The 26317-nt window shown below is 44.0% G+C and overlaps 5 protein-coding genes and 1 long non-coding RNA gene across 6 annotated transcripts; 5 read left to right on the forward strand and 1 right to left on the reverse strand.

Annotated features, from left to right (window-relative positions):
• The first annotated feature begins 120 nt into the window (after nucleotides 1-120).
• On the forward strand, nucleotides 121-2014 carry LOC136429190 (uncharacterized). The gene is made up of 2 exons (XM_066419067.1): nucleotides 121-284; nucleotides 439-2014. Exons 1-2 carry the CDS (start codon nucleotides 167-169, stop codon nucleotides 990-992), a joined length of 672 nt encoding a protein of 223 aa, XP_066275164.1. The 5' UTR covers nucleotides 121-166; the 3' UTR covers nucleotides 993-2014.
• Nucleotides 2015-2782: 768 nt separating this feature from the next.
• Nucleotides 2783-6708, forward strand: LOC136429672 (zinc finger protein 37-like). The gene is made up of 2 exons (XM_066419599.1): nucleotides 2783-2938; nucleotides 3495-6708. The coding sequence occupies exon 2, from the start codon at nucleotides 3503-3505 to the stop codon at nucleotides 5777-5779; it is 2277 nt and encodes a 758-aa protein (XP_066275696.1). The 5' UTR covers nucleotides 2783-2938; nucleotides 3495-3502; the 3' UTR covers nucleotides 5780-6708.
• Nucleotides 6709-7497: 789 nt separating this feature from the next.
• Nucleotides 7498-8847, forward strand: LOC136429676 (uncharacterized). Its single transcript, XR_010754784.1, has 3 exons — nucleotides 7498-7564; nucleotides 8213-8394; nucleotides 8760-8847. It is a non-coding gene; the product is annotated as an uncharacterized lncRNA (long non-coding RNA).
• A 66-nt stretch (nucleotides 8848-8913) lies between these two features.
• Nucleotides 8914-15199, forward strand: LOC136429674 (fumarylacetoacetate hydrolase domain-containing protein 2-like). Its single transcript, XM_066419601.1, has 8 exons — nucleotides 8914-9048; nucleotides 9400-9501; nucleotides 9999-10113; nucleotides 11982-12041; nucleotides 12810-12972; nucleotides 13349-13457; nucleotides 13855-13942; nucleotides 14978-15199. The coding sequence occupies exons 1-8, from the start codon at nucleotides 8999-9001 to the stop codon at nucleotides 15038-15040; spliced, it is 750 nt and encodes a 249-aa protein (XP_066275698.1). The 5' UTR covers nucleotides 8914-8998; the 3' UTR covers nucleotides 15041-15199.
• A 2266-nt stretch (nucleotides 15200-17465) lies between these two features.
• LOC136429673 (oocyte zinc finger protein XlCOF6-like) lies at nucleotides 17466-19029 on the reverse strand. Its single transcript, XM_066419600.1, has one exon. It carries the CDS (start codon nucleotides 18959-18961, stop codon nucleotides 17891-17893), a length of 1071 nt encoding a protein of 356 aa, XP_066275697.1. The 5' UTR covers nucleotides 18962-19029; the 3' UTR covers nucleotides 17466-17890.
• A 1576-nt stretch (nucleotides 19030-20605) lies between these two features.
• Nucleotides 20606-26156, forward strand: LOC136429671 (zinc finger protein 585A-like). Its single transcript, XM_066419598.1, has 2 exons — nucleotides 20606-20694; nucleotides 22216-26156. The coding sequence occupies exon 2, from the start codon at nucleotides 22224-22226 to the stop codon at nucleotides 25206-25208; it is 2985 nt and encodes a 994-aa protein (XP_066275695.1). The 5' UTR covers nucleotides 20606-20694; nucleotides 22216-22223; the 3' UTR covers nucleotides 25209-26156.
• The last annotated feature ends 161 nt before the right edge of the window (nucleotides 26157-26317 follow it).

Consider the following 26317-nt stretch of genomic DNA (forward strand, 5'->3'; position numbering starts at 1 on the left):
TCATCTGTGTTGGTAGTAATCATAATATTGTGCTAGACTTTCTTCCAACACTCAAGTATTTAGTGCTTTTTAACAAAAATGCTTTTTATTAGTTAAATCTTGAATTATGATTTCAGGGTACCGCAGACTGCACCTTTTGGGTGGGTTCGCGGGCTTTTCGTCGGTGATGTCGCTATACCCTGACGAATCAGCGGCCGTGTTCACCGGTATGAACGGACAAGAGTGGTGGAACTTCCCGGACATCCACAACATCCTACACTATGGTGTCGCAGACATGTTACTCGGTAAGTAACACACGCACATTTAAAGAACACATCAAGCTATGGAGTAAAAAGCATAGGCACATGCGTCTCGACACATGTTTATAATGTTGGCAAGAAAATCTTGGCCTTTAAATAGCATGATGTTGATGACAGTTGGTAAATTGTGTATTTGCAGGTTTAGACCCATGGTTGAACACCACCACCGCCTGCAGCTATCCACAACCCTGGGCCAAAGACCTAAAGACCAACAACGACGCCAACATGCCTCCCACACCTTCGCGCGAAGTCCCGCGAGAAAAACGGGACATACGAGACTTCGAGGGCAAGTTCGGTAACGCCATATTCGGCAACCTCACCGTCTACCTCAACTCAACGGACAACACCCTTCGCTTTCAAGTCGGCCTGATCGGCCATGGGATAGTTTTCCCGCTAAGCTCTGGTAACAGGTTACTTCTTGAAGGGTCCGCGAGCCTTTCCTATCCCGTTGTTGCTTATTTCGAGGAAGCGCGAGGGGTCGTCAACCGCTTGGTGATACCGATCGGAGATCCGGAGCCTCCGGTGGTGTTTGTGCGAGGCCTGAAGCTTACGGATGCGGAGGAGAAACCAACAGAGGCCGCGGGATGTAACGATACACCAAGTATTGGCTCTGGTGCTGAAGCTAAGGATTCTGAAATGTGGTCCTATCGTCTGTGGCTTGGGGTCGCCGTTCTAGTTTTTTCCTTCATTTAGATACGTTAAAGGCAAGTAATATTAGCGCTATCATAATATTACAAATTATAAAGGCCTGCACCTCTTTTATCTAATATATGCAAAGTCCCGGTAAGAGTTGTTAACATGCAGAATGAATTCAAGCTTAAGCTTTACTTGAAGTAGGTACGCAACAAATATACAATCAAGACTTGATTTTATGTAAGTTATATTGAAATATATATATACATGTACATATATATACAACTCTATGCAGAAGCGAGACATTATTTTACATTCCTGACACAGAATACTATCTTCGTCACTATTACATTGTATACTATTTTAGCCATTGGAATTCACATTATCAGATCGACATGTTATTCATGTTGTAGATGAGTTCTTTGAAAATGTTAAATATTAGTAATAGTCGATTGTTATGTATCTACGAATTTCCATACATTGTGCTCATGACATTTGTTGCGCAATAAAATTCTAAAGTTCTAATATATGTATATATATATATATATAGAGAGAGAGAGAGAGAGAGAGAGAGAGAGAGAAAGAGTGAGATAATAATAGAATATATCATAATGATATCATTTCTTATGTAATATGATACTAATGATAATACATGTATGTGATGAAATATAAAAGTATTATCATAACGGTAAGGAAAATGTGTAAGACGAATATCACTTCTTAATTGTATGCCCAACATATAATGATGAAACATCTACGACAAATGTAACATTACCTCAGTCGAAAAGAGAGGCGTTTCGTGTACTTATGTCATGCGCCGACACAGTATCTAGGTCAATATATCTATACACCTATGCTAAAAAGAATCCGTGAAATAGTGACTTAATTGTATAAGACATTCAACTCCTCATCATGTAATTTGCATGTACGACTTCTCAATATACCTCCTGTTGATACTATTGATACCGTGGACAACATCATTTAGCCTAGCCTGTACTTCCTGTACTTCGTACTAGATTAGTAGCCAGTAGCATTTTGCCTTACATTGCACCTATAGCTATTACAATTGTTGTGCAATAAACCTGGACTTGACTTGGACCATGATCTGCTTCTCTTCTCTTGTGGGGTCTGGATGATAGAAACAGGAGAGTGAGATACATTTCAATACAGAGCTGAAACATTGATTAAAAAAAACCGTCGACAGCCTGATATCTAGATATGGTATCTATTGTGTCCATATAAAGATCCGCGTTTCCAGGATTACTTACCATCTGCCATCCTTGGCTGGCTGGGGCCAGATTTGTCTGCTTCCTAATGTGTTTTCGTTAGTGATTTAACGAGTTAGTAGTAATCACAAGTAGTGTTTTGGCATCTTTTACTAATACTAACTTAGTAAGCGTGCTAAATAATCAGATCTTTCTAACGGACCCGGTGCTGCTTCCCTAGAGAACAACACAAATACGAGCGCGAGATTTAGCATCACTATGCCGCAGTAAAAACATTCATCAATGAATTATACATTGAATGTCTGTTGTCAGAAACTGAAAAACCAGTACATTTATACTTGTGCTGGCGATGGCGGTTCTTCACACGGAAGGGAAATGCATTGTTTTGCTCCGTTTTTTTTTTTCTCCAAACAAATAAGGTCAATGACCTTGACCAGACGGCTGTCACCATGGTTTGTTACGTAGCAGGTGTTTGATCTTATGCTGCAGCAAAGTCTCTGGCTGGCCGAGGTCAATGACCTCGAGCTCGGCGCGGTAATACTCCGGCCGGCCGCTAGGAGCGCGATTACTAAGTAGTCCGGCTATGGTTTGACGGTGCCCTGGGTACGAGATCATCCCGTCCTGACGATGACCCTTGACCTCTAGCTGTTGGACGAGTGAGGGACAAGTATATTTTTGTTAGGCCTGTACAAGTATATTGTGGAATTAGAGTATCTTTTATCACGGTGAAACGTGGTTAGCGTTTGTTGCCATTCTCGCTTACCTGTTACGCAGATTAAGGTGAGTTTTTTTTTGTGTGTTTTTGTAGTTTTGCGGTATATTTTGTTGGACGACCACAAGTATGATCGTGGTGGGAGGGGGGCGCGGCCTGTATGTTAAAAACCAAGGAGGTTAAAATAGGATATATGGCTGATATATTGGGCATTCGCTAAAAAGCCATTTTTGCTGGGCATTCGCTAAAAAGCCAGGTAAGAATCTTCAAGTTGGCTTTATTTAACTTCGGATCGATGGATTGACTTGAAACTCAGGATTAATTAATGGGAGCACAAACTGAACATATTCCGAGCAAAAAAATTAGATTCGTGCAGCGCGGACTTCGCCAGAGTGGGCGTTTGTGGGCATTTGCTAAAAAGCCGATGCGCGTGGAATGCCCTGCCTGGCACGGTAGTGACGGCTCCCACCGTTGAGTCATTCCATGCCAGGCTGGAGGCCTGTCCTCACTTAAGGTGTTCATTTCCCTGCATCAGCAGAAAACAGTGGACTACTACTAATTGAGTGTGTAAGAGTTTTGCTATAAAAATTCAAATGTGTTTGTTCTTTCAATGTAATTCCATAGGATACAAGATGGCAGACTGCAGCAGTGACCCAGGTGCTAGGCTCTCACAGCGTAGCTGTCCCCTCTGCAAGTTCACCACAACCAACCAACAGGAACTGGAGTCCCACATGTTCACACATGTCAACCCCATATTCTGTGATGAGTGCGGCTACAAGACACTGACCCACAGCGCAATGGCCAAACATATGAGAAAACATACCGACGAGAAAGCAGATGGTAATAAGCGTGGTGCGGATGTCTCAAAGCATAGCTGTCCTCTCTGCACGTTCACTGCAACGAACAAAAGAGAGCTTGAGTCACACATGTTTTCACACGCTTATCCACTCATCTGTGATCAGTGTGGCTTCAGAGCACTGAGCAAGACCACAATGGGAAAACATTATAGGGAGACCCACAAGGTTAACGGCGCTGAGAAACTATCTGCTAGTACTAGTACTAGCACAGAGATGTCTGACTCTGAGTACAGTTGCTCTCTCTGTGAGTTCACCACAGCAGACCTAGAAGAGTGGAAGTCCCATAGGGTCATACATGTGACGTACTCGGGCGAACCCTTCATGTGTGGGGAGTGCAGCTACAGGACAGACTCCATGTTCACACTGCAGATGCACATGAAAAGTCACGTGAATAAGATGGGTACGGGGTGTACACTGGTGTATGAGCCCAGTCAGGACATGTTGGCCACCAGCAGTGAGCCCAGTCAGAGCAAGATGGCTGCCAAAAGTACGCCCAGACAGAGAAAGAGAAAGGTCAAGAACCCATTGTCTCCCGAGATGACATCACTGATGTCCTCGTTCAAGGTTCAAGGTTCAAGGTTTAAGATGGTTGCCAAAAGTCAGGACAAGATGGCCACCTACAGTGAGCCCAGTCAGGGTAAGATGGCCGCCAACAGTGAGCCCAGTCAATACAATATGGCCACCAATAGTGGGCCCAGTCAGGACAAGATGGCCACCAACAGTGGGCCCAGTCAAGACAAGATGGCCGCCAACAGTGAGCCCAGTGAAGACAAGATGGCCACCAATAGTGGGCCCAGTCAGGACGAGATGGCCACCAACAGTGGGCCCAGTCAGGACAAGATGGCCACCAACAGTGGGCCCAGTCAAGACAAGATGGCCGCCAACAGTGAGCCCAGTGAAGACAAGATGGCCACCAATAGTGGGCCCAGTCAGGACGAGATGGCCACCAACAGTGAGCCCAGTCAAGACAAGATGGCTGCCAACAGTGAGCCCAGTCAAGACAAGATGGCCGCCAACAGTGAGCCCAGTGAAGACAAGATGGCCACCAACAGTGAGCCCAGTCAGGAAGAGATGGTCACCAACAGTAAGCGGAGAGAGAACATGTCCATACACGTGACTTACATATGTAAGCCCTTTATGTGTGGGGAGTGCAGGTACAGAGCAGACTCCCTTTATGCCCTGCAAATGCACATGGAAACTCATGTAAATGAAATGACTACGGTCTGTGAAGAGTTGAACAGCTATAATGGGCAAGACAGTGGGCCAAGTCAGGACAAGATGGCCACCAACAGTGAGCCCAGTCAAGACATGATGGCCACCAACAGTGAGCCTAGTCAGGATGATCATATGGAAACGTACACAAATGTTGTTTGCGAACAGGATGGCTACAGCCAGCAGGATGAGAGCAAAATGAACGTTGTGACTGCTGCTAGTGCGAAACCTTTGAAGTGTAAAGAATGTGACTTCAGCACTTCTGTCAAACACGTACTGAAGAAACACATGTCGTGTCACACATTGCCCTTCATGTGCGGAGTGTGCGGCCACAGGGCGGTTTCCAAGCCACAGATAGACACCCACATGAGAACCCACACGGGCGAGAAGCCCTTTCTCTGCGGAAAATGCGGGTACAACGCAGCCGACAAGAAACGGCTGGCCAAACACATGAAAATTCACACCGAAGGAAACTTTACATGTGGGACGTGCAAGTACACAACAACTCTCATGGGAGATTTCAACCAACACCTCAGAACGCACTGGGGCGAGAGAACGATATTGAAGTGTGATGAATGTGGTTTCGAGACACCGTTTAAGGGTGCGCTGACCAACCATATGAAGATTCACATCGGTCAGAAACGACTTTGGGAAAATCCCTACGCCTGTGACCAATGTGACTACAGAACTAGTCGCAAAAGTGACTTTGAAAGGCACCTGAAGACCCACACGGTTGAGAGACCATTGTTAATGTGTAGTGTATGTGGCTTAAAAACGCCCAATAAGGGAGCGATGGCCATTCATATGAAGATACACTTCTGTGAGGATTGTAGACATTAGGGGGCTGGAAAGTAGTATTTGGAAAGTTTTAATTTTTTTTGCTATCAAAAGAAATATTAAATACATTGTAATACAAATCAATGGACCAAAACAAAGTGACGGTGGACTCCAGTTGAACACAACTTATATTCTCTAGAAAATACAATATTTGACAAGACACTACAAATTGTGAATAGTAAATGAACAAATACCTAGTTTGAACCTGAGTCAAAGTCAAAAAGTGTCGTTCTGAGGTTCAACATTCCAGTCTCTAACTGTCTCTTGGCATCATGTTGGCATGATACTATTCAGTGTTCTCGCCAGGCCTTTTCAGCATAGGGGCCCCCTATGCTGTGATTTGGACCCCCTATGCTGTGTTTCAACCAGCATAGGGGTGTTTCTTTCTGGGACAAACCTTGTGACCCTTCATAAATCTTATAAAAAGTTCATATTTGGCTTTAGAATGAGGCTGTGACAGAGGAAAAACTCTACTTCACAAAATTTATCCCTCAAAATGCATGAGTCATGAATTTACAAATTTTCCGGGGGAACATGGCCGACTCCCTACTCTGGTCATGTCTTCAGCACTCCACGCGTGACTAGCACCGCGTAAAGTTGGCCTTCTGTACCTGACCCCTATACTGTGAAAAAATTCTGGTGAGAACACTGCTATTAATAGTTAGGGTGTTTGCCCCAGAACCCAGAAATCCTGGCTTTACAATTACATGCCACCTATATGTTGTGCCCTTAGGAAAGGCACTCCTCACTCTACCCTGGTGTAAAAGTCGGTACCTGACTTCGGTTATGGAGGTTAAAGGCAGTGGAACCAAAAGGAGTTGGATGGGCTTCGCCTTACAATAAATACCCTGCCCTAGACACAGTAGATAACAACCCACTGCCCCATCGGCCTGAAAAAGACTGTGTCCTTTTTGCCGAAGGGTCATACATTTTTTTTAAAACATTGCAACACAGGATACAGGATGACTGGGGAACTCACTCACAGTGCAAAGCGACATGACAGACCAAACTATAAGAGGACTCACACTTTAGATATGATTATCTACATGTCTGTGACAGAACAGCTTTATCTGATATAATTTGTACTGGGTACCTCCACCAACCACATGAGGATTCACCCTATGGACAAGCCTCCTGCGAGTAGGGAATACGAATTTAGGGCAAACTGGAAGAAAGTTTATGAAAAATCAGACAAGGAAATTAACATCACTATGTATAGCTTGACAAAGAATGTAGTTCCAGGATAGTCAGAAAGCATGCCATCAGCAATGGCAGTTAGAAAACTTAAATCACATGTGAGAAACCATGAGAGCTCTAGACAATGTTGGGGTTTCACTTGAACTGCAGTTTGTAAGATTTGATAAAAAGGGTTGATTATGGTGTAAAAAGAGAGTATGTGTCATCTGTGTTAACTGCTGTACAGAACATCTTAAATTACCAGGTTACACAAACATGTAAAGACTTTGTTGATTCATTTACAAATTTAAGTCGTGGCAAGCTTAGCTTTTCATTTTGTCCTACATCATTTTCATTTTTTTTAAGGAATGATTAAACTGGAGCTGTGGCATTATTTGGCTAGTTTATAATATTGGGACATCTGGAATAAACTTGGGTCACAGCTTTAACTGCTCATGTGAAGTGTGATGCATTGTGGGTGATATGTCAAAGTTGAAGGTCCCTGTGACATTAAAAACATGTCTTGACAGAACAACTGTTTTATTGAGTTATACTAAAGAATTGATTGAGGATGTGAGAGGACACAGTCCTTCTACAAAATTGATATACCAGGTAGGTGTCAGGAACCTCATGTGTGTGTGTGTGTGTGTGTGTGTGTGTGTAAATTGTATGTACATGTATGTATGTAAGTTTTGTGTGTGTGCGTGCGGGTGTATGTGTGTATGTGGGACTGTTAGTCTGATTGACCTAGTGCTGGCATTGTAGTAGTTTAAATCAATGACTTTTAATACTGCATCTAAAATCACAAACATAATTGATGGAATCACATGCACACGCACATACAGTGGCATAGATAGAATTGAAAACATACACACACATAGACAAACATACATAATATATGTATATACCGGTATGACCAAGGAGGCTATATAGATATAAAACCTCCTTGGTATGACACACATTCAACCAAGGAGGTTAAAACCTATTTTAACCTCCTTGATTCAACCAAGGATTTATAATCCAAATTTTAAGCCTCTTTGTTCATCAAAGTTGTCACTTAAGTAATCAATAAACGATTGCAAAACCCTAGGTCAGCTAAAATGCACGTACGTTTATTCATCCATACATACATACAGTACATTCATGTATTCATAATTTGAAGGTAACAATTATGAGCATTACACCCCTAAAAGAAGAATGAGCTCGCCCTTCCAATCAGCTGTTGGGTCAGAGTTCGCCATGTGTTTGTTACCTGCCCAGCTGACATGTTAGTCCGGACTTCGCTCTTCCAGTCTCTAACCAGGGGCGCGCGCTGCCTTCTACGGACAGGAGCAGAAGTTGTACACGTCCCCAGTTTCTCACCTCGCCATTTCAGCGCCAGTAACCCAGTCAGGATGCGCCTGGTGTCGTTCAGGGATCGGAGGAGCGATGGAAGCCCGCGGGTCGGTGGTTCTTGTTGCTCTTCTTGTTTGGTGGAAAAATTGGAACATTTTGAGACCAGTTCTCGGTTTGGTTCTGGTTTGCACAATGGTTTATTCCCAGACCCACAACCATCCCTGCATAATTTAATTTGTTTCCCACCACCTACGGATGTACTCAGACAAGTAATGATCTTGCAGCGAAACAGATTTGCAACCTACATGTTACAAATTTATATGTAGGGCAAACGTTCCTGGGAGGGGGGCGTGGCCTGTGGGCTTAGGACAGGCATGTTCCCTGGATTCGAACAGCTCCAAGCAGAGCCTGACCTCTGCTTGGAGAGAAATTAAAGACATTTATAGATCCGTGACTGTGTTTCCCCCAACAGGTCGGAGTGGAGGTGACTGCAGGAGGGGGCGTGGTGGATCTGGCGGCGGCAAGCCCCGCCCTCCCCCGGGACATGTGCGACTTCCTGTCGATAGTGGATAATGTTCAGAGAAGGGGACTATGACAGTTATCTAATAATAAGATCCGTGACTGTGGTTCCCCCGACAGGTCGGAGTGGAGGTGACTGCCGGAGGTGGCGTGGTGGATCTGGCGGCCGCGAGCCCCGCCCTCCCCCGGGACATGTGCGACTTCCTGGCGGCGGGGCAGTCTGCCATGGACGGAGCAAAAAGGTGATGTGCTTGTTTATGAAACAAAGAAAGGGATTAACATAAACTGCCGGCCCCGGGGATCGAACCTGCGCCAACCCCGGCCGGGCCCTGGATTACAATCTCACACGCACCAACCACTAGGCTAAAAGGTCGCGACCCCATAGGCTGAGCAGTTGGTGTGGTGCTTATAATCACTGTTACATGATAGTCCCTGTTACATTTATATGTTTATTTGTTCTCGCAGTACCCTCCAGGCTGGACAGCACATCCTACCCGGGCCCAGAGACCAGATCACCCTGACGTCACCTGTACCAAACCCTTGTTATGTTTGTTTACTTGTTTGTTTATCTATTTATTTATTTGCTCTCTCAGCGCCCTCCAGTCAGGACAGCACGTCCTACCCAGAGACCAGATCACCCTGACATCTCCTGTACCAAACCCTGGTAAAGTCATCTGTGTGGGAATGAACTACAAGTAAGCACATCGCCTAGAGAAAAATAACTGCTATAGCCAGGAGGCTATTACTAGTATGATGTTATATACTCCACAGTAAGTGGAGTAAAGTATCATCCCTTTTTTTGTAGAGTATACTAGTAGTTGAGTAGATAACATTTGCAACAATGACGTATTAATTTTGAACTTTTGAAGCATTGATAAATGCTAGATATTGGACAATGGACATTCTTCCAAGCATTTCATGCAGTGTTCATTGTATTGATAATATGTTTCCTAAATGGTGCATGTGATCTTTTTTTCCAAATCATATTGATGTGGCCTTAAATTTTCCCTAATTCATTTTTTTTTATTGGTTCAGCATGAACACGTTAATACATGAACATCCATAGTTGCCCAACTAGCGAATGGCTAGTTTTAAAAACCCTGGGAAAATACAATCTATATGTTACACACAGTCACACAATCAATAAGATACTGGGTTGAACAATCAAAACTTTTCTTCCTGCCCCTTCCAGAGACCACTGCCTTGAGCAGAATGCACCCATTCCTGAGGAGCCCATCTTCTTCTCCAAATTTGGCAACACCATCACTGGACCAGAGGACGACATCATCCACCCGGAAAACAGTGATGTAAGCTTTGGGCCATGTGAAGCTATTTTTTTGGTTCTCATACATTATTAGCGGTACTGTAAATGCACTTAAGTTTGCGTGGTTATCATTTCGCGCTAAGGGGATAATGGAGTATTCGCGGTGATGTTAGGTTTGCGGCAGTGCTATAGTCACATACTGCTATACAGTATTGGACAAAAATGTGTATCTGGCACTTACATGCTATTGTACCAAAAACTTTAACAATCCTTTGATTGCACATGTGCCATCTTTCTGCCGCATTTCTTTCAGATAGTCTCTCAGACTCTGTGATAAGTCATTTTATTGGTTCTCAGACAATTGTTTGTTTGTTTATTTGTTTTGCTATTCAGCACACACAGCCAGGGCTGTTCAACTAGCCAGTGGCTATTACAATTAGGGCTAACCCTGCTGACAAAGACAAGACATTACAGTGGACAGCGCAACAAGCTATAACAATATTCTAAATACATGTACATATTGAAAACTATCGTAAAAAATTTTTAACCGTATTCAGAGAGTAAGGAGGAAAACTGTGAATTTTGAAATGTTCTCTGTGGTTTTATATGTGTGGTCTCCAACGCAAATTCATGATCACAAATTATGCGTTTCCAATGTTTTACTACTCATCATCATTAGTACTGACACTTCTACAGCATCGTTTCAACAGGAAATAGGATTGTAGAACACTCTACAATCCCACCAACTTGAACGCATTCAAAAACGTGCCCTCAGAATCATACTTGGCAATAATTATACTTCCTATGCTGACGCACTTTCAACTTTTAATCTCTGCACTTTAAAAGCAAGAAGGGAATCACTCTGTCTTAAGTTTGCAAAATCTCTGATGAATTCACCAACGTTTCGACCCTGGCTACCCCCCACCCGCAATAAAGTTCACAATATTGACTTAAAAGGGGGTTTCCAGCTTGTCAAAACTCCTGAACAGCGTATTGTAACTTATACCTATTGTGTAATCACCCTACTACCGTTTCTACATATCCTTGTTGTTCAGTTTTGGTTAGGTTTGTAAATATTGATGATATTTTGTACAGTTGTGTATTCCCTGAAACTGCGTAATTCAGCCTTTTTACTTTGTATCATTAGGCTGCAATGTTGTTTTAGCTCTGTATGAATTTGCGAATAAAACCATTTATATATTATATATAAACATTAAGCAGCATGAAAACCTCCTTTCACTCCTCCAAAAAATTAAATCCCCTACAAATGTGTGTACATTCTATTGTACCAAAAACTTTAACAATGCTTTTGATTGCACATGTGCCATCTTTCTGCCGCATTTCTTCCATATAAATATAGTCTCTCAGACTCTGTGAATAGTTTCATCAGGTTGATAAATCTTTATTAGTTAAGGAAGGCTAGGTATTAACTCTCTGGTTGTGTACACCGTACAGTAGAGCTGTTTACCAGTACACTGTACTGATACAGTACCGGGTACAATCAATAAGGTACAGGTCCAAAATACCTGACCCTGCTGTATCGGTACTGGACCTGACTCCGGGAATGGCCACTTTGACAGATAAAATTACTATGAAATTACCATGGCAGTGCTCTAAAACCACTCTTAAGCACAGAAAACACATTTTCATGGCTGGAGTCAAATTTTCATCTGTGTTTTCATAAAAATGATACCTAGCACAATCAAATGTTAGGTTTTTCCACTTCAAACATGCTTTTGTCCTTATTGAAAATCTAGCATTTTCCGAGCAAGTAGTTTAGGTACTGGTTCAGGTCCGGACCTGTACCTTAACCCGTGTACCTGTACCTGTACCTGTACCTAAAATTTGTTTAGGTACACAGCTCTACCGTACAGAGAACTTTTGTTAACCAGTCTCTCCTGTTTTCTGTAGAAGGTGGACTGGGAGGTTGAGATGGTGGTGGTGATTGGGAAACAGGGAAAGGACATTAAGGTAGGTTCAGGTTAGGTTTATTTTTCTGCATTGCAGAAAGCATAGATAAAGATGGTCTGATGACAGTTCAGATGACTATCTCTGACATTGTGGTTCGTTTATTTAAACTGCTTGGTGACTTGCTGAAACTTTTGTTTTGCGTAACTGGTATAGCCCCAAACAACATGTTGTAAGGAATTGCATTCGTCATTTCGTGTGTGAGGGAGCCTTCAGGCATAAGCCTCATCGTGAAACTTCTGCACGTAAAACAAAAAGAACCCAACGCACTTATCAGGAAAAGTAGGGGTGACCCGATGTGCTTGATGTGTAGCTACATGTGCTTAAAAAAAGCATCATGCTTCACTTTAATTTAGGATGACTGCTTTACTTTATTAATAAAGGGGCAATATTTGAGCATAGAGGATTGCTACCGATGCTTTATATGGGTCCCGCCATATTGGCTTCTGGTGTCATGGACTGGCAATTATGATACCTCTCACAATTCCAGGCCACAATACCTGGAAACACTCAGGCATGGACGGAAAAAACAGACAGACACAGACACGTACACAGACAAACAAAGTCACTGTGTCTGTCTGTGTGTCACACAGCCCCAGTACCATTTTACGTGGATAAAAAAGCCATTATGTAGTTACAGTAGTATTCAGTACATGTATTTGATGATTTAAAAAAAATCTATTCTGCTGCTGGGGTCCCTGACACAAGGGTTGGTAGCAGTCGGCTAGTCTTCACACAACAAAATTATTTCTGCCTGCTTTTCCCATGCAGGAAGAAGAGGCGTTCAACTACGTTGCCGGGTATACCGTTGCCGACGACGTCAGCGCGCGTGATTGGCAGATGAAGAGAAACGGCGGCCAGTGGCTGCTGGGAAAGACCTTTGACACGTTCTGTCCTCTCGGTCCTGCGATCGTCACAAAGGATGAGATTCCAGGTGATGCTTTATAAGAAATGTGGTTTTTAATTTCGTCATTTTCATGGTGACTTCTCCACCTCGATTTAGCATTTCCAAATTACTACTGTGACAGAGTGAGTCTGAGAATTGTTTCAAACACAGTTTAACTTGGATAAGTGAATTTTCAGTCGATCTTTATCGAAAGGTGAAAAAAACATGGTTGGGATTAAAAGCCAGATATACATATATAGGGATGCTGCATCTGATCAGTAGATTTCTTTAAATTCATTTTTTCTTAAATAATGTGGCAGTTTTAGAGTACCTGGCAGAATGATAAAAGGTGACGTCACCATCTATTAGAAAAATGTGTGCTTCCAAAGCTATGGCAAATATCTGACCACTTATCCATTCCCAGACCCTCATGCCCTCGGGCTGCGGTGTCGGGTGAACGGCGAGACTGTGCAGGACAGCAGCACGGAGCAGCTGGTCTTCAAGGTGCCAACTCTGGTGGCCTGGATATCAAGGTGTTTATTACCTTCGCCGAGGTTATGTTTGGGTCAGCGTTTGTGCGTGTGTCTGTCTGTACACACGGTAGCTCAAGAATGCCTTGATGAATTGTTTTCATATTGGTCAGGATAGGTCTTCTTGACCGATTAGATTCTGGGCCCCCTAGCGGCTTGTTGTTGTAGTACAGCAGAACGTCTCCTATATCCGCTTACCGAGGCCAAATTCTTTATGCTTTATTCCAAAAGCAAGAAAACACATCCCCACTTAAAGTTATTCATGAAATTATAATATTTTGTAGGATGGTATAGATTAGCATTGCAGTATTGTTGATTTACTGCCATACATTGTACCAATAATTGGACAATTGTCGAGCAATAAAGTTCTTCATTCTTATCTTTTATTTCCCTGTTCCAGGATCGTGACTCTATGTCCCGGTGACGTCATCCTGACAGGTACCCCACCTGGTGTGGGTGTCTTCAGGAAGCCTCCAGTGTTCCTTAAGGTTTGCATTTTCTTCACCTGGATTAACATTTCCTTCCAGACCTTTGTTTAGCCTTTGTTTGATTTCTTGCTTTCTGGATTTGCCTACTTCATGTTTTTTTTCTGACTTGGAACCAAAACAGAAGGAAAATATCCCAAATTACCTAAATCAATCAACATTTCGGTAGCAGAGGCACTGTTAAAATGTTGTTGCTATGTTGTTGTTGCTTGGTAATTTTGCTAGGTAGTTGTTGCTAGGTAGTTGTTGCTAGGTAGTTGTTGCGAGATGATCTTCCTTTGGTTGTGAAAAAGAGCTCTGATATCCTTTTACAGTTACAGTGGTGCTTTGTATCCATTTCCCAACATACACATATCTTGAACAATAACCAACGGTCAATCTTAAAAATAACATCTCACTAACATATTTTTTTAACTTGTCTACACTAGATGTATTTATTGATTTGACTTACATGTATTCAAGACAACCCATCTAGCCTTTGTCTGTTATTAAGTTAGGGTTCAAAAGCTATTAATAGAGTTAGCTTACAGAGCACACACTCGGGCATTAAGCCTTGTAACAGTGTGGTTAAAGCACCTCTTACTGACCAGACCTTTCCTTTTAGCCTAATGCCAAAGTTGGGTTTGAGCGCTTGCGGCCCGGGTTCGATTCCTGGGAGCCAGGAGGCTGTACTACTCGCCCTGCGTTTCAGAGGTTCCCATACCTGGAGTCGAACCCGAGCCGCCAGCGCACAAACCCAACGCACTAACCACAAGACCAAAAGGCCTGTCTCCAGCTTTAAATTTTTTTCTGTCCCACTCATGTTTGGGAGTCCATGTTTTCAATGTTGAATGTGTCATTTTAAGCTACAAAAATACATTTTTATCAGTTTTAGGTCATGAAATTGATATTTTTGGACGGAGAGGGTTGAATTTTTTTCGGTCCCAACAAGCAAATTTCCATCCTGCAGCGGAAGGACGGGTCCTGGAGACAGCCCAGGCTCACTCTAGTTATTGATGCTCACTTATTTGCTGTATCTCTTTTTGTACCCTTGTACAGCGTGGGGATGTGGTGGAGTGCGAGATTGATGGGATTGGGACCATCAGGAACAAGGTGGTCTGAAGTAGAGCCATCAGGAATAGGGTGGCCGCCAAGGAGATGCCCTCTAATAGCTCTTTTTATAAGATGCTCATTCGGTGTAATTTTCATCAGTTATAGTGGTAAGATGTGAACACAAAAGTGTTTTACAGGAAATGTAAAATAAAATTTGTCAAGAATGTATTTGTCTTGAAGGCAATGTTGTGACTTATTTTTGTTTGTTGGGTGATCTCTATCTGTGATCTACTACTACATGTAGTACAGTATTAGATTCAATGAGAATAGCTAGCTTTGCAATGGAATTTCTCAAGGGAGGTGGCAAGGTGGTTGTACTGTTGTTAGGGGTCTTAATTGATTTACTATTGACTATAGTAATATTGATACAACAGAGAGGAGGCTTTTGCCTCTAAGTTCTGCATCTAAACACAAATAGAATAAATAAATGTCCAGAGTCTATGTGGGCGCACACTCCAAACCCTTCCAGTAGGTGTCTAGTCTGGATTTGAAGGCATTGACAGTCTCAGCTGCTACCACGTCCGCAGGAAGGCTGTTCAAGAGGTTAATTGTCAATAAGTTACATCTCGTTGTCTTCTTGGCTAGGGGTTTGGCCATCTTGTATGGGTGACCCCTGGTCCACCCATCAGTCTTGAAGTTAAACAGTCTGCCTGGCTCAATGCGGTCAACTTACTGAATAGGTTCTAAAGGTTCTTGGTTCGAGTTCCATAGCAAGCCCCAGTGTTGGCCACTAGGAAAGGCACTTAACTCCTACTTATTAACTCCACTCGAGTGAAAACAAGCACCTAGCTTGGGCAAGGGACGTCTTTCGGATGGTACATAAAGCCGGCGGTCCCGTGTTTGAGGAGAGCCACACCTGGAGAACATTAAAGAACCCACCACACTTACCAAAAAGAGTAGGGGGTCAAACCTTACCGTACGTTATTATGCAGGTTGTACAGCCACTGTACAGATTTAGTATATACTATATATACTAAAAGGTGATTTGTCTGTTTATGAAAAACAAAGGGGGAGAACCCGCCACTATCAATAGCTTCAGCATAACAAGAAAAAAGAAACGAGATACCAACGTGCGTCACATGCAGGCAAATAGGGGCACACACAGCAGAGACATACATATATATACTCATATATATGGGCCGAACCGTCTTTGGCCTGGGGCCGAAACGTCTTCGGCCTGGGGCTGAAACGTCTCCGGCCTGGGGCCGAAACGTCCTCGACCTGGGGCCGAAACGTCAGGGCCGAACTGTCCATGGGCCGAAATGTCCTGCTACCTATACTCACAAATCCACACACACACACACATTGTCGTCTCACAGCAAAAGCATGTACACTAAATCATTGAAATATATTAGTCTCATGAGAAAGTCTATTACTATTAGTAGTAGTAATTTTGAACATTGTAAATACAGTACAATCAAACCTGTACAAGTGACCACTTCTACGTAAGGACCAGCTGGCCAATGAAAGTGACCACTTTTTATTGGTCCCTCTGGCAGGTACTAGTATTCTTTTTTCCCCATTGAATCATTAAAAATCTTGTCTACAGTGTCCAAGACTGTCCCCATAGATTCTATCAGTCCGCTGAGTGCTCTTCTCTGGCAGTTTTAGCTGTATGCCAACTATGACATTGATGTAACAACAGCTCCATTCATTTCATAGTTTTCTTTAAATGTATACTAGTATATGCAGGAGGTTTCTTTTTACACAACCAAGAATTTCACCTGCTGACGTTTCAGTGTCTGTCGGGAACTTTCTTCAAAGCATCTGACTGGAGTGCTGCTTCTCACCGCTATAAGTATAAGTTACTTTGTAAGCCACCTTATTACCTGGATGTCTAACCTTCATCAACGTAGCCACCTACACCGGCTACTAAGTTATAGCGGTGAGAAGCAGTACTCCAGTCAGAAGCTCTTAGGAATCGAAGGTGTCTGACAGACACTGAAACGTCAGCAGGTGAGATTCCTGGTTGTGTAAAAAGAAACTCCAAATATCCGATCCTATGTTCTACCAACCTGATGAAACTATTTTCGGATGTACAGTAGAATCCGCTTAACTGCACCACCCATTTGTCAGCCTTTTTTGGTGCATTTATCCGGTTGGTGCAATTATGCGAAATGCCCAGCTGGACCGCACAACCATGGGCGAGGGGGTGTATTGTTAGTCAGAAACACTAGCACAAAGAAAACAGACGAAATTATTCAGTTATTAACTTTATTTATTGACCCTTTGCTGAAAATAAAGAAATGACTACGAACCTGTTTTGATTTTGCATTCTTTCATTTTTCCATGCGATCTACCGCATTACAACACACGTAATGTTACAGGGAAGGCATTCTGAAACATCGTCATGCCACTCATGGGATAACAGTTTCTGTTACATTACGTAGAGTGCAGTTGTCGATTTACGTAAATCATGTACCGCCAGTGGAAACTAGGAATTGAAACTAAAATTTGGTTACTGATTACGGGTGACCCGCCCGGGACCTCCCATACGATTCCTATCAACTGTCAATGGAGACCGCTTTCTTTTGTTGCTCAAAACAGTTTTAAACATATTGGCGGTATTGCGCCTTTACACCGGCAGGTATCGGTTCATTTGTACCGCGTTTGCCGATTTTAGCGCACCTTTTCAGATAACTTGTCGAGGATTTTTGAAAAAAATTGGTGCAGTTATCCGGCATTGGTGACCATGCACGGTGCAGATATGCGGAGTCACTAACAATGCAGTGAATGGGAACCGGTTTGGGATTTGGGGATTCGGTGCAATTAAATGGAAGGTGCGTTTATCCGAGGTGCAATTAAGTGGCTTCGTCTGTACATGCATATACTGTATGCAATTTACTACCCTGAGTGTTCTTAATTGACAACATCAATATCCCCCTCCTCATCATCATTATCATCATTTTTCTGCATGACAACCACACTCCCCAACATTGTCAATGGTTGGTCCCCTGTGTGATGAGTGTCCACGTGTTTTCTCAAGTTACCCTTCCAAGCTGTCCTGTACTCACACTCCTCACATGCATAGGGTTTCTCTCCAGTGTGAGTCCTCGCGTGCCTCACCAGCATGCACTTGTGTGCCGCCTGATAACCACATTTTGCACACATGAAACATCTCACTTCTGCACGAGCTTTCTTGTGTTTCTTTGTGCGTTTCATTGTACAACTCTTTGTACGTGCCCTGTGTGTTTTCATGTGGCTTTTAATGGTACTCTTCTGAGCTGCCCTGTAGTCACATTCCTCACACTTGAATGGTTTCTCACCTGTGTGAGTCCTCATGTGCCTGTCTAGATTGCATTTGCGAGATGCTATGTACTCACATTCCTCACAGGGATACAGTTTCTCCCCTAAGTGAGTCCCAACGTGTTTGGCCATATTATTCTCGCTTGCTGCCCTGAAACCACATATTTGGCACTTATGTTTTTCCTCGCATGTGTGAGCTTCCAAAATGTGCCTCTCCAGTGTGAGCTTCCTGGTTGCACTGAACTCACATTCTCCGCACCGAAGATTTTTCTCACCAATGTGAGTTCTGAGATGCTTCTCATATCTAGACTTGAATGCCGTTCTGTATCCACAATCCTTGCACACATGGGGAGATCTAGACCCATCCGTGTGAGTCTTCATGTGCATCTGCAGTGTGTGAAGGGAGGATGTTCTGTACTCACACTCCCCACACATGAAGGGCTTACCCTCGTAAGTCGCGTGTGTCAGCGCGTGACACTCCAGCTGCTTTTGGTCAGTCGCGGCGAACTCACAGAGGGGACAACTGTGCTGCGGCATCTTGGACAACGAGTCGTTGCCAATGGCAACCCCCTCTTTCTCACCTGGCGTGCTGACTGCTTCCGCCATGGTGAAGGATGAACAGTTCTCCCTCCCTCCGCTCACCAAAGGTTTCCCATCTGTGTGTGTTGCCATGTGTTGGATCATGTTGCTGGCCACGGTTGTCCGGTGTCCACAGGTGCTGCACTGGAATGGTCTGGTGCAGCCAGCTGAGGCAACCAGCACCTCGATCTGTAGTTCCCCATCAGTGGTGCCCTTACTGAGCTCACTGCCTGCTGCTGCCATTTTGTGCTGATTGCTGTTGGGTGCCAACATGCACTGTAGAACAAGACATGGGGAATCGTGAGTAAGGTAAGGTAAAGGTAAAGCAGTCATCCTCAATTGAGGTGAAGCATAATGCTTTTTCAAGTAGATAGTGGTAGTGCAATGCGGCTTCGCTACGGCTCACGTTTTTGGCCAAGCACACCGGGTCACCCCTACTCTTCTCGATAAGTGTGTTGGGTTCTTTTACATGCAGAGGTTTGACGCTTGAGGCTTACGACCGAAGCTTCCTCATACACGGGGCCGCCAGCTTTACGTCACCATCCGAAATGACAAATGCAATCCCTTACAACATGTCCAAGCTCGAGTAGACCACTGAGGATTGAACCCGGGCCCTTAGGATCAACAGAATTTGATCCAGATGGCGAAGCAGCGAGGTTGCATTACCGCTTGCGGCACGGGGACATGTCTGAGTAAGAATATTAGATTAGCCTGGATGTCAGCCTGGTAAATATACCATCGGGGACTCCCCGGTATCTCTACGGTGCTGGGAGGGGTGCCCGCCCGCCCCGGTAGATTAGCCCGCTTGGGGTGGGTTTAATGACGGGCTCAAATTATGGCTTAATTAGTACTCTCCTGAAGAGATAGCTCTATGGAGAGGCGATAACTCTATATGCCAACTAAGAAGACAGGCTGACAGCGGTCACAGGGTCACAGCGGTTACGGATCACAAGCAGATACGGGGGCTCAAGCAGATACATGTACGCGGCGCATCGGAGGCTAAGCAACACTATACATTGCCTTCCCTCTAGCCCACCCACAGCTTGACCCAGTTTCTCCTCAAGGAAATTCCATAAGAGGCCAAACCCCCATGTATAGCCTTGAGGCCCAGAATTCGAAAGGGTAGCATACCGATGTAGACCACTACTAGCCCACCCCACCCCACCTTTTCCGCATACCCGTAATGTTACACGTTGAAATGAGTTCTTAGCATGTAACTGATTATATGGTTACATTCTTACAATAAGTACATGTAATATGATATAAAGATCCTTAAATACATCAAAATCAACAGACAATGCCCTCACAGACTCCTTACATAATTACCAATACTGACTGGATGTGTAAAAGAACTTGACTTGAAAATAACTGAGACTATGACACATAGCATACACACACCTCTTGTTTTCTGTGCTGTCTTGAGAAAAGTACGCGTGCACAACTCTGTACGTCTTGAAGTTGTACAGCAATTTCAGGGCATCTTTTTCCATTCAGATAACATCTCTCGACCTACCAGGGAAAAGGTCAAGGGTTATATTTCCAGGGACTGCTCTCGTACCCAGAGCTAAATCTTGAGTTCTGAGGTTACCAACGTTGTTATTCTTGCCACACAGATATAAAATAAGATGCTACGCTAACGTTTGGTTGAGATTAGCGATACAATGCATTATTTTAACACTAACCACAATACTAGTAGAAACAGCTGATAAGAACTCTGGACAGAAGAACACAGTTCTGAGTATGTTGACCTTTGACCCTTATGAGACGGGTGGAAGGAAAGCGTGATTCGGACAGACGTTCACAACTCGGACGAGTCTATTCTGCACATCCACATTAAAGTAGGTACCACGGGTATTAAAGATACCTAAGACTTTCAGCGTGTGGAGGTAGAGACTAAAATTTAATTTGGTTGTATTTCTTTGTTGTCATTGTAGCTCAAACTTTCTTTCGTTGTTGGTACCGTTGGTGGGGAGGGGGGCATTAGCTGAGTACTAGTAGTAGTAGACTGTTTTCACAATACACGTACGTGCGTAGTGTAATGAAATGTTTCAAATCATCTCAGTGTTTTCACATGTTTCTTCAAAAATTTGTAGTGCTTTTCAGTACTAGTATTGCACTTTTTGGCAACGACTCAGGGGCGAGCCTAAGAAACTCGAAGCCTATTTAGCTATAGGTAGTCCATTGACTGTTTATTCCTGTTTCTATCATATTCAGAACTGAAGACCACAGCCAGGTATGGCCATGTTGATTTGATTACATGGATGGCATCCTCTGGGAACCCCAAAACTGATGCGAGCGTGCGAATAAAAGAAGTTGTCTTCATTATGAAATCTACGTGGTCAGTAAGGATTAACAAAGCAACACACAAAGTACATTTGTATGGTATACCGAAATATAGATTCCTCAGTTTTGTTCTTTCAAATCCTCTTCTTTGACTTTGGAATTGACTTTAAAATGCTACGACATTAGTATCCGTTATCTGAAATTGTTTTGTTATTGCAATTTACAGCATGTAGTTTATCATTTTGCAGCTGTTTTTTTTATGATTTTCAGTTTTGCCGAAAACTGGAAACAGACAAACATTGATGTGTGCGTGGATGCCATCTATATAATCACATCAACATGGCCTTACTAGTACTTTGTAAAACTGTACATGAGGTGCAAGTATAACTGTATACCTGATCCTCTGTACCTGTCATGCTCAGATACACAGTTGAATAGCTATAGAACTGTCACAGTTCTATAGCTAGTCAGTGGACTCTTTCTCATTCTTAAACATTTTGTATGTCTTTCTACAATGTAGTATCACACTTAATAACCTCATTACAAAGTACAACACAAAAAGGCATACATGTACTAAATTGTTGTTGCAAAAGCACACATGGGACACTGGAAATGAGGATGCCGGTCTACCTTCGTTGTTGCTTGAGTAACTGTCCGTTATCTTGCATATCTTATAATAATTATGGTTTTTATTGGTCAGAAATTACCCGCAATGGCAGCCGTTCTAGCGCTGAATTGATGCAGGGTATTACAGGTTTCACACAATACACGACATATATAATATCTTATCCACACTTGCATTTTGTGCAACTGTCGCAAGGGTCTGGGCGGCTGCCATTCGGCGCCACCAGGTGACCTCAATACAACTTTCCCCAACCGAAGTCAGGTACCCATTTACACCTGGGTGGAGTGAGGACAGTCGTGTAAAGTGCCTTTCTCAAGGGCACAAGATCGGTGACATGACAGGATTCGAACTTGGGACCTCTTGGTTCTGAGTCGAACGCTCTGTCGTTGCGCCACACAACCCCACCACTACCCGGATGTCTAACCGTATATTTGTGAACTTTATTTTGCAGTTTGTGAAATGGCGGCGGCCAGTAGTGACCTTCCTCTGGACAAGGCAGTCGTGGCAAGCTTCGACCCCGGCGAAGACAAGATGGCGACCACCAGCGGTGAGTCCCGGGAGGATGTAACCCGACACAGCTGTCCCCTCCGCGAGTTCTCCACAGCGGACCAGCAGCAACTGGAGTCCCACATGTCCACTCATGGAGAGGAGCCTGCTGAAAGTTTACCTCGTGGGGAACGTGGCCAAATCAGGATTGCTTCCATAACCAGCAGGGACACACACATGGCAACACACACAGGGGAGAAACCAGATACGTGTGGGGACGGAGGCCACAGTGTGGGTCACCAGAGCAAAATGGCTTCCGATATGAAAACGCCCACTGAGGAGAAACCCTTTGCCCATGAGGAATGTGAGTACCGAACAATTAACAAGAGTAAATCAAAAGAACACATGAAAACTCACACAGTTGAGAAACCATTCAGTTGTGATGAATGTGGCTACAGGACAGCTTGCAAGGGCGACCTGGTCAAGCACAAAAAGACTCACTTGGTAGAACACATCAAGACTGGCACAGGTGAGAAACTGTTCATATGTAAAGAATGTGGCCTCCAGGAAGCTGCCCACATGCAAGAGACTCACACAGGTGAGAAACCCTTTGCAGATGAGATATGCAGCTGCAGAGCAGCATCAGGCGATGAGGAACCCTTTATGTGCGGAAAATGTGACTATCGGGCAACCAGTAAAAGCAAACTGGACGTCCATACGAAAATTCACACTTTAGAGAAACACTTTGCCTGTATGGAATGTGGGTACCTAACAGCTCATAAGTATAGATTGAAAATACACATGAAGACTCACACAGGTGAGAAACCATTTAGGTGTGATAAATGTGGCCATAGGACAGCTTTCAAGAGCAACCTGGTTCAGCACATGAGGATTCACTCAGAGGACACACCTGTCAGGTGTGAAAAATGTGGCTATGTGGCAGCATCCAGGTTTGACCTTAAAACACACGTGAAGATTCACAACGGTAAGAAGCCCTTCGCTTGCAAGGAATGCGAGTACAGGACGTCTCAGAAGAGCGATTTGGAAAAGCACCTCAAGACTCACACAGGTGAGAAACCATTCAAGTGCAAGGAATGTGGCTATAGGACAGCTCAAAAGTGCACCCTGGTCAAGCACATGAAGATTCACACAGGTGAGAAACCCTTCATGTGCGGAGAGTGTGGCTTTCGGGCATCCAGCAAGAGCAAAATGGACATTCACGTGAGAAGTCACACTGGTGAGAAACCCTTTGCTTGCGAGGAATGTGCGTACAGAACAGCTGATAAGGGCAGCCTCTTCAAGCACATGAAAACTCACACAGGTGACAAACCCTTCGCTTGCGGGGAATGTGAGTACAGGGCAGCTCACAAAAGCAACCTAGACAAGCACATGAAAGAGACTCACCCAGGTGATGATGAGAGTAAGAAGCCTTTCATGTGCGGAGAATGTGGCTTTCGGGCACCCTGGAAAAGCAGATTGGACGTCCATCTGAGGATTCACACTGGAGAGAAGCCCTTCGCTTGCGAGGAATGCGAGTACAGGGCATCTAGCAAGGGCGATTTGGAAAAGCACCTCAAGACTCACACAGGTGAGAAACCATTTTTGTGTGAGGAATGTGGCTACAGGACAACTCAAAAGTGCAACCTGAACCAGCACATGAAGACTCACACAGGTGAGAAACCCTTGATATGCGGAGAATGTGGGTATCGGGCGAATTGCAAACGCAAAATGGACATCCACATGAGGATTCACACTGGGGAGAAACCCTTCACTTGCGAGGAATGCGGGTACAGAGCAGCTAGCAAGACCACCCTCGTCAAGCACATGAAGACTCACACAGGTGAGAAACCCTTCGCTTGCGAGGAATGTGCGTATAGAACAGCTGATAGGAGCACCCTTGTCAAGCACATGAGGATTCACGCAGGTGAGAAACCCTTCGCTTGCGAGGAATGCGAGTACAGAGGATCTAGAAAGTACAACCTGATCCAGCACATGAAGACTCACTCAGGGGAGAAACCAGAATTCAGGTGTGAAAAATGCGGCTACCTGGCAGCATCAAGGCTTGACCTTAAAACACACATGAAGACTCACATAGGTGAGAAGCCCTTCATGTGTGGTGAATGTGGGTATCGGGCGACCAGTAAAAGTAAAATGGACATCCACGTGAGGATTCACACAGGGGAGAAACCCTTCACTTGCGAGGAATGCGGGTACAGAGCAGCTAGCAAGACCACCCTCGTCAAGCACATGAAGACTCACACAGGTGAGAAACCCTTCGCTTGCGAGGAATGCGAGTACAGAGCATCTCACAACTACAGCCTCGTCAAGCACATGAAGACTCACACAGGTGATGCTGAGATGCCTTTTATGTGCGGAGAATGTGGCTATCGGGCAGCCTGCAAGAGCAAAATGGACATCCACATGAGAATTCACACTGGCGAGAAACCCTTTGCCTGTGGGCAGTGTAGCTACAGGACGACTCTAAAAGACAGTTTGAAAAGACACATGGAAACTCATAGTCAAACACAAGACGGACCTTCTAAATGTGATAAATGTGGCTACAAGTACAAGACAGATCTAGACAAGGTTGGCCACACCGGCCCCTTTATGTGTGCAGGATGTGATTACAGGACTTCATGCGAGTTTGCCATTGACGTGCACATGAAAACGCACACCACCTGCAAAGATTGTGGGTACCAAACAACTGACAAGGCTGAAATGCTTACACACAAGAGCACAAACTGCATCCGTGTCAAACCGCATTTGTATGTCAAGCCGCATCTTTGTAAAGAATGTGACTTCAGGACAGCCACAAAGCATGGCTTGGCTCAACATTATAAAACTCACGCAAAGAAATATTTTATTTGCGAGAAGTGTAGTTTTGTGTTGCCCCACAAGGATTCTCACAACATATTGCAACATATGGCGACCCATGTTCAGGCAGGAGTCAGCATGTAACCAACTGCAGACTTGCAGAGAATGCGGCTATGAGACATTTACAGCTAGTAGTAGTAAGCTCATACAGAAACTTACAAAGGGGCAAAACTAAGTGTAGAGAGTGCCTTTAAGAGTGCTGAAAAAGACAAGCAGGATCTCAGTCACAGCTACACACGAAAATCCAAGCCATTCCAGGGGGTTTCTGACTACATGTATATCTTTGTATGAGACAACTACACATTGATAAATCATTTGGCAACCTCACACAGGAGGGAAACCCTACTCTCCTAGCAGAGGTTAGACTCCAGCTCAGACCAACTTTTTAGGCATTCTATCAAGCTTTCTTTCATCCTTGATAAGAGGTAGCCTCCATCACAGACTTCCTAGAACGGCGGCGTATATATTTGGGGGAGGGGGGTCTTCCCTTGACGATATAACTCCCTCCGCGGCAAAAGTCCCTTGCCGGCATAAGAGAACCTTGGCCCGTGTAAAAATTGCGTCACCCCCCTCCCACAAATATATACACCGCCGTTCTAGGAAGTCTGCAAAGGAGGCTAGATAAGAGGTCTATTCTACCAAGTTTAGTTGGTGGACAAAAAAGTAAAACTGACAAAGCAGAAAGCCAGATAAAAACACCTAGAACGATGTCCAAAACAAGTCGGAGCCTAACCTCTGCTTTGAGAGTAGAGAAACGCTTGGCCTATGGGGAATGTACATGTAGGCCCCTTTAGCAGGCCTTTAAGCCCTACGGGTCTAACTTTTTTTTCTGATTGTATATCAGTTCTGTTGCGCTCAGTTTTCCCAAGGAGGTTTTATATAAAATCTCCTTGGTTTCCCAGGCCTGGTGACAAGAAACTGCAGGCAATAGAAACCGTATGGACACAACCGTTAATGATAAATGTACATACATGTACATATATGAAGTGCTGTTGAAAATCACATTTTAATAAATGCTGCTGTTAACAAATATATTATTGAGTCACAGTTTTTTAATGAATGAATGAAGACCTTTTTCTTGCACATATACCAACTGCCTTGAGACAAGTATTCATCCACAACTCAAGAAAATTGTACGTCTTGTCAAGGCTTAAGGAGCCTTGGTCTTGTACAGCAGATTCAAGGCATCATTT

The sequence above is a fragment of the Branchiostoma lanceolatum genome, chromosome 3 (genome assembly GCF_035083965.1).
Source record: "Branchiostoma lanceolatum isolate klBraLanc5 chromosome 3, klBraLanc5.hap2, whole genome shotgun sequence".
NCBI lineage: Eukaryota > Metazoa > Chordata > Leptocardii > Amphioxiformes > Branchiostomatidae > Branchiostoma > Branchiostoma lanceolatum.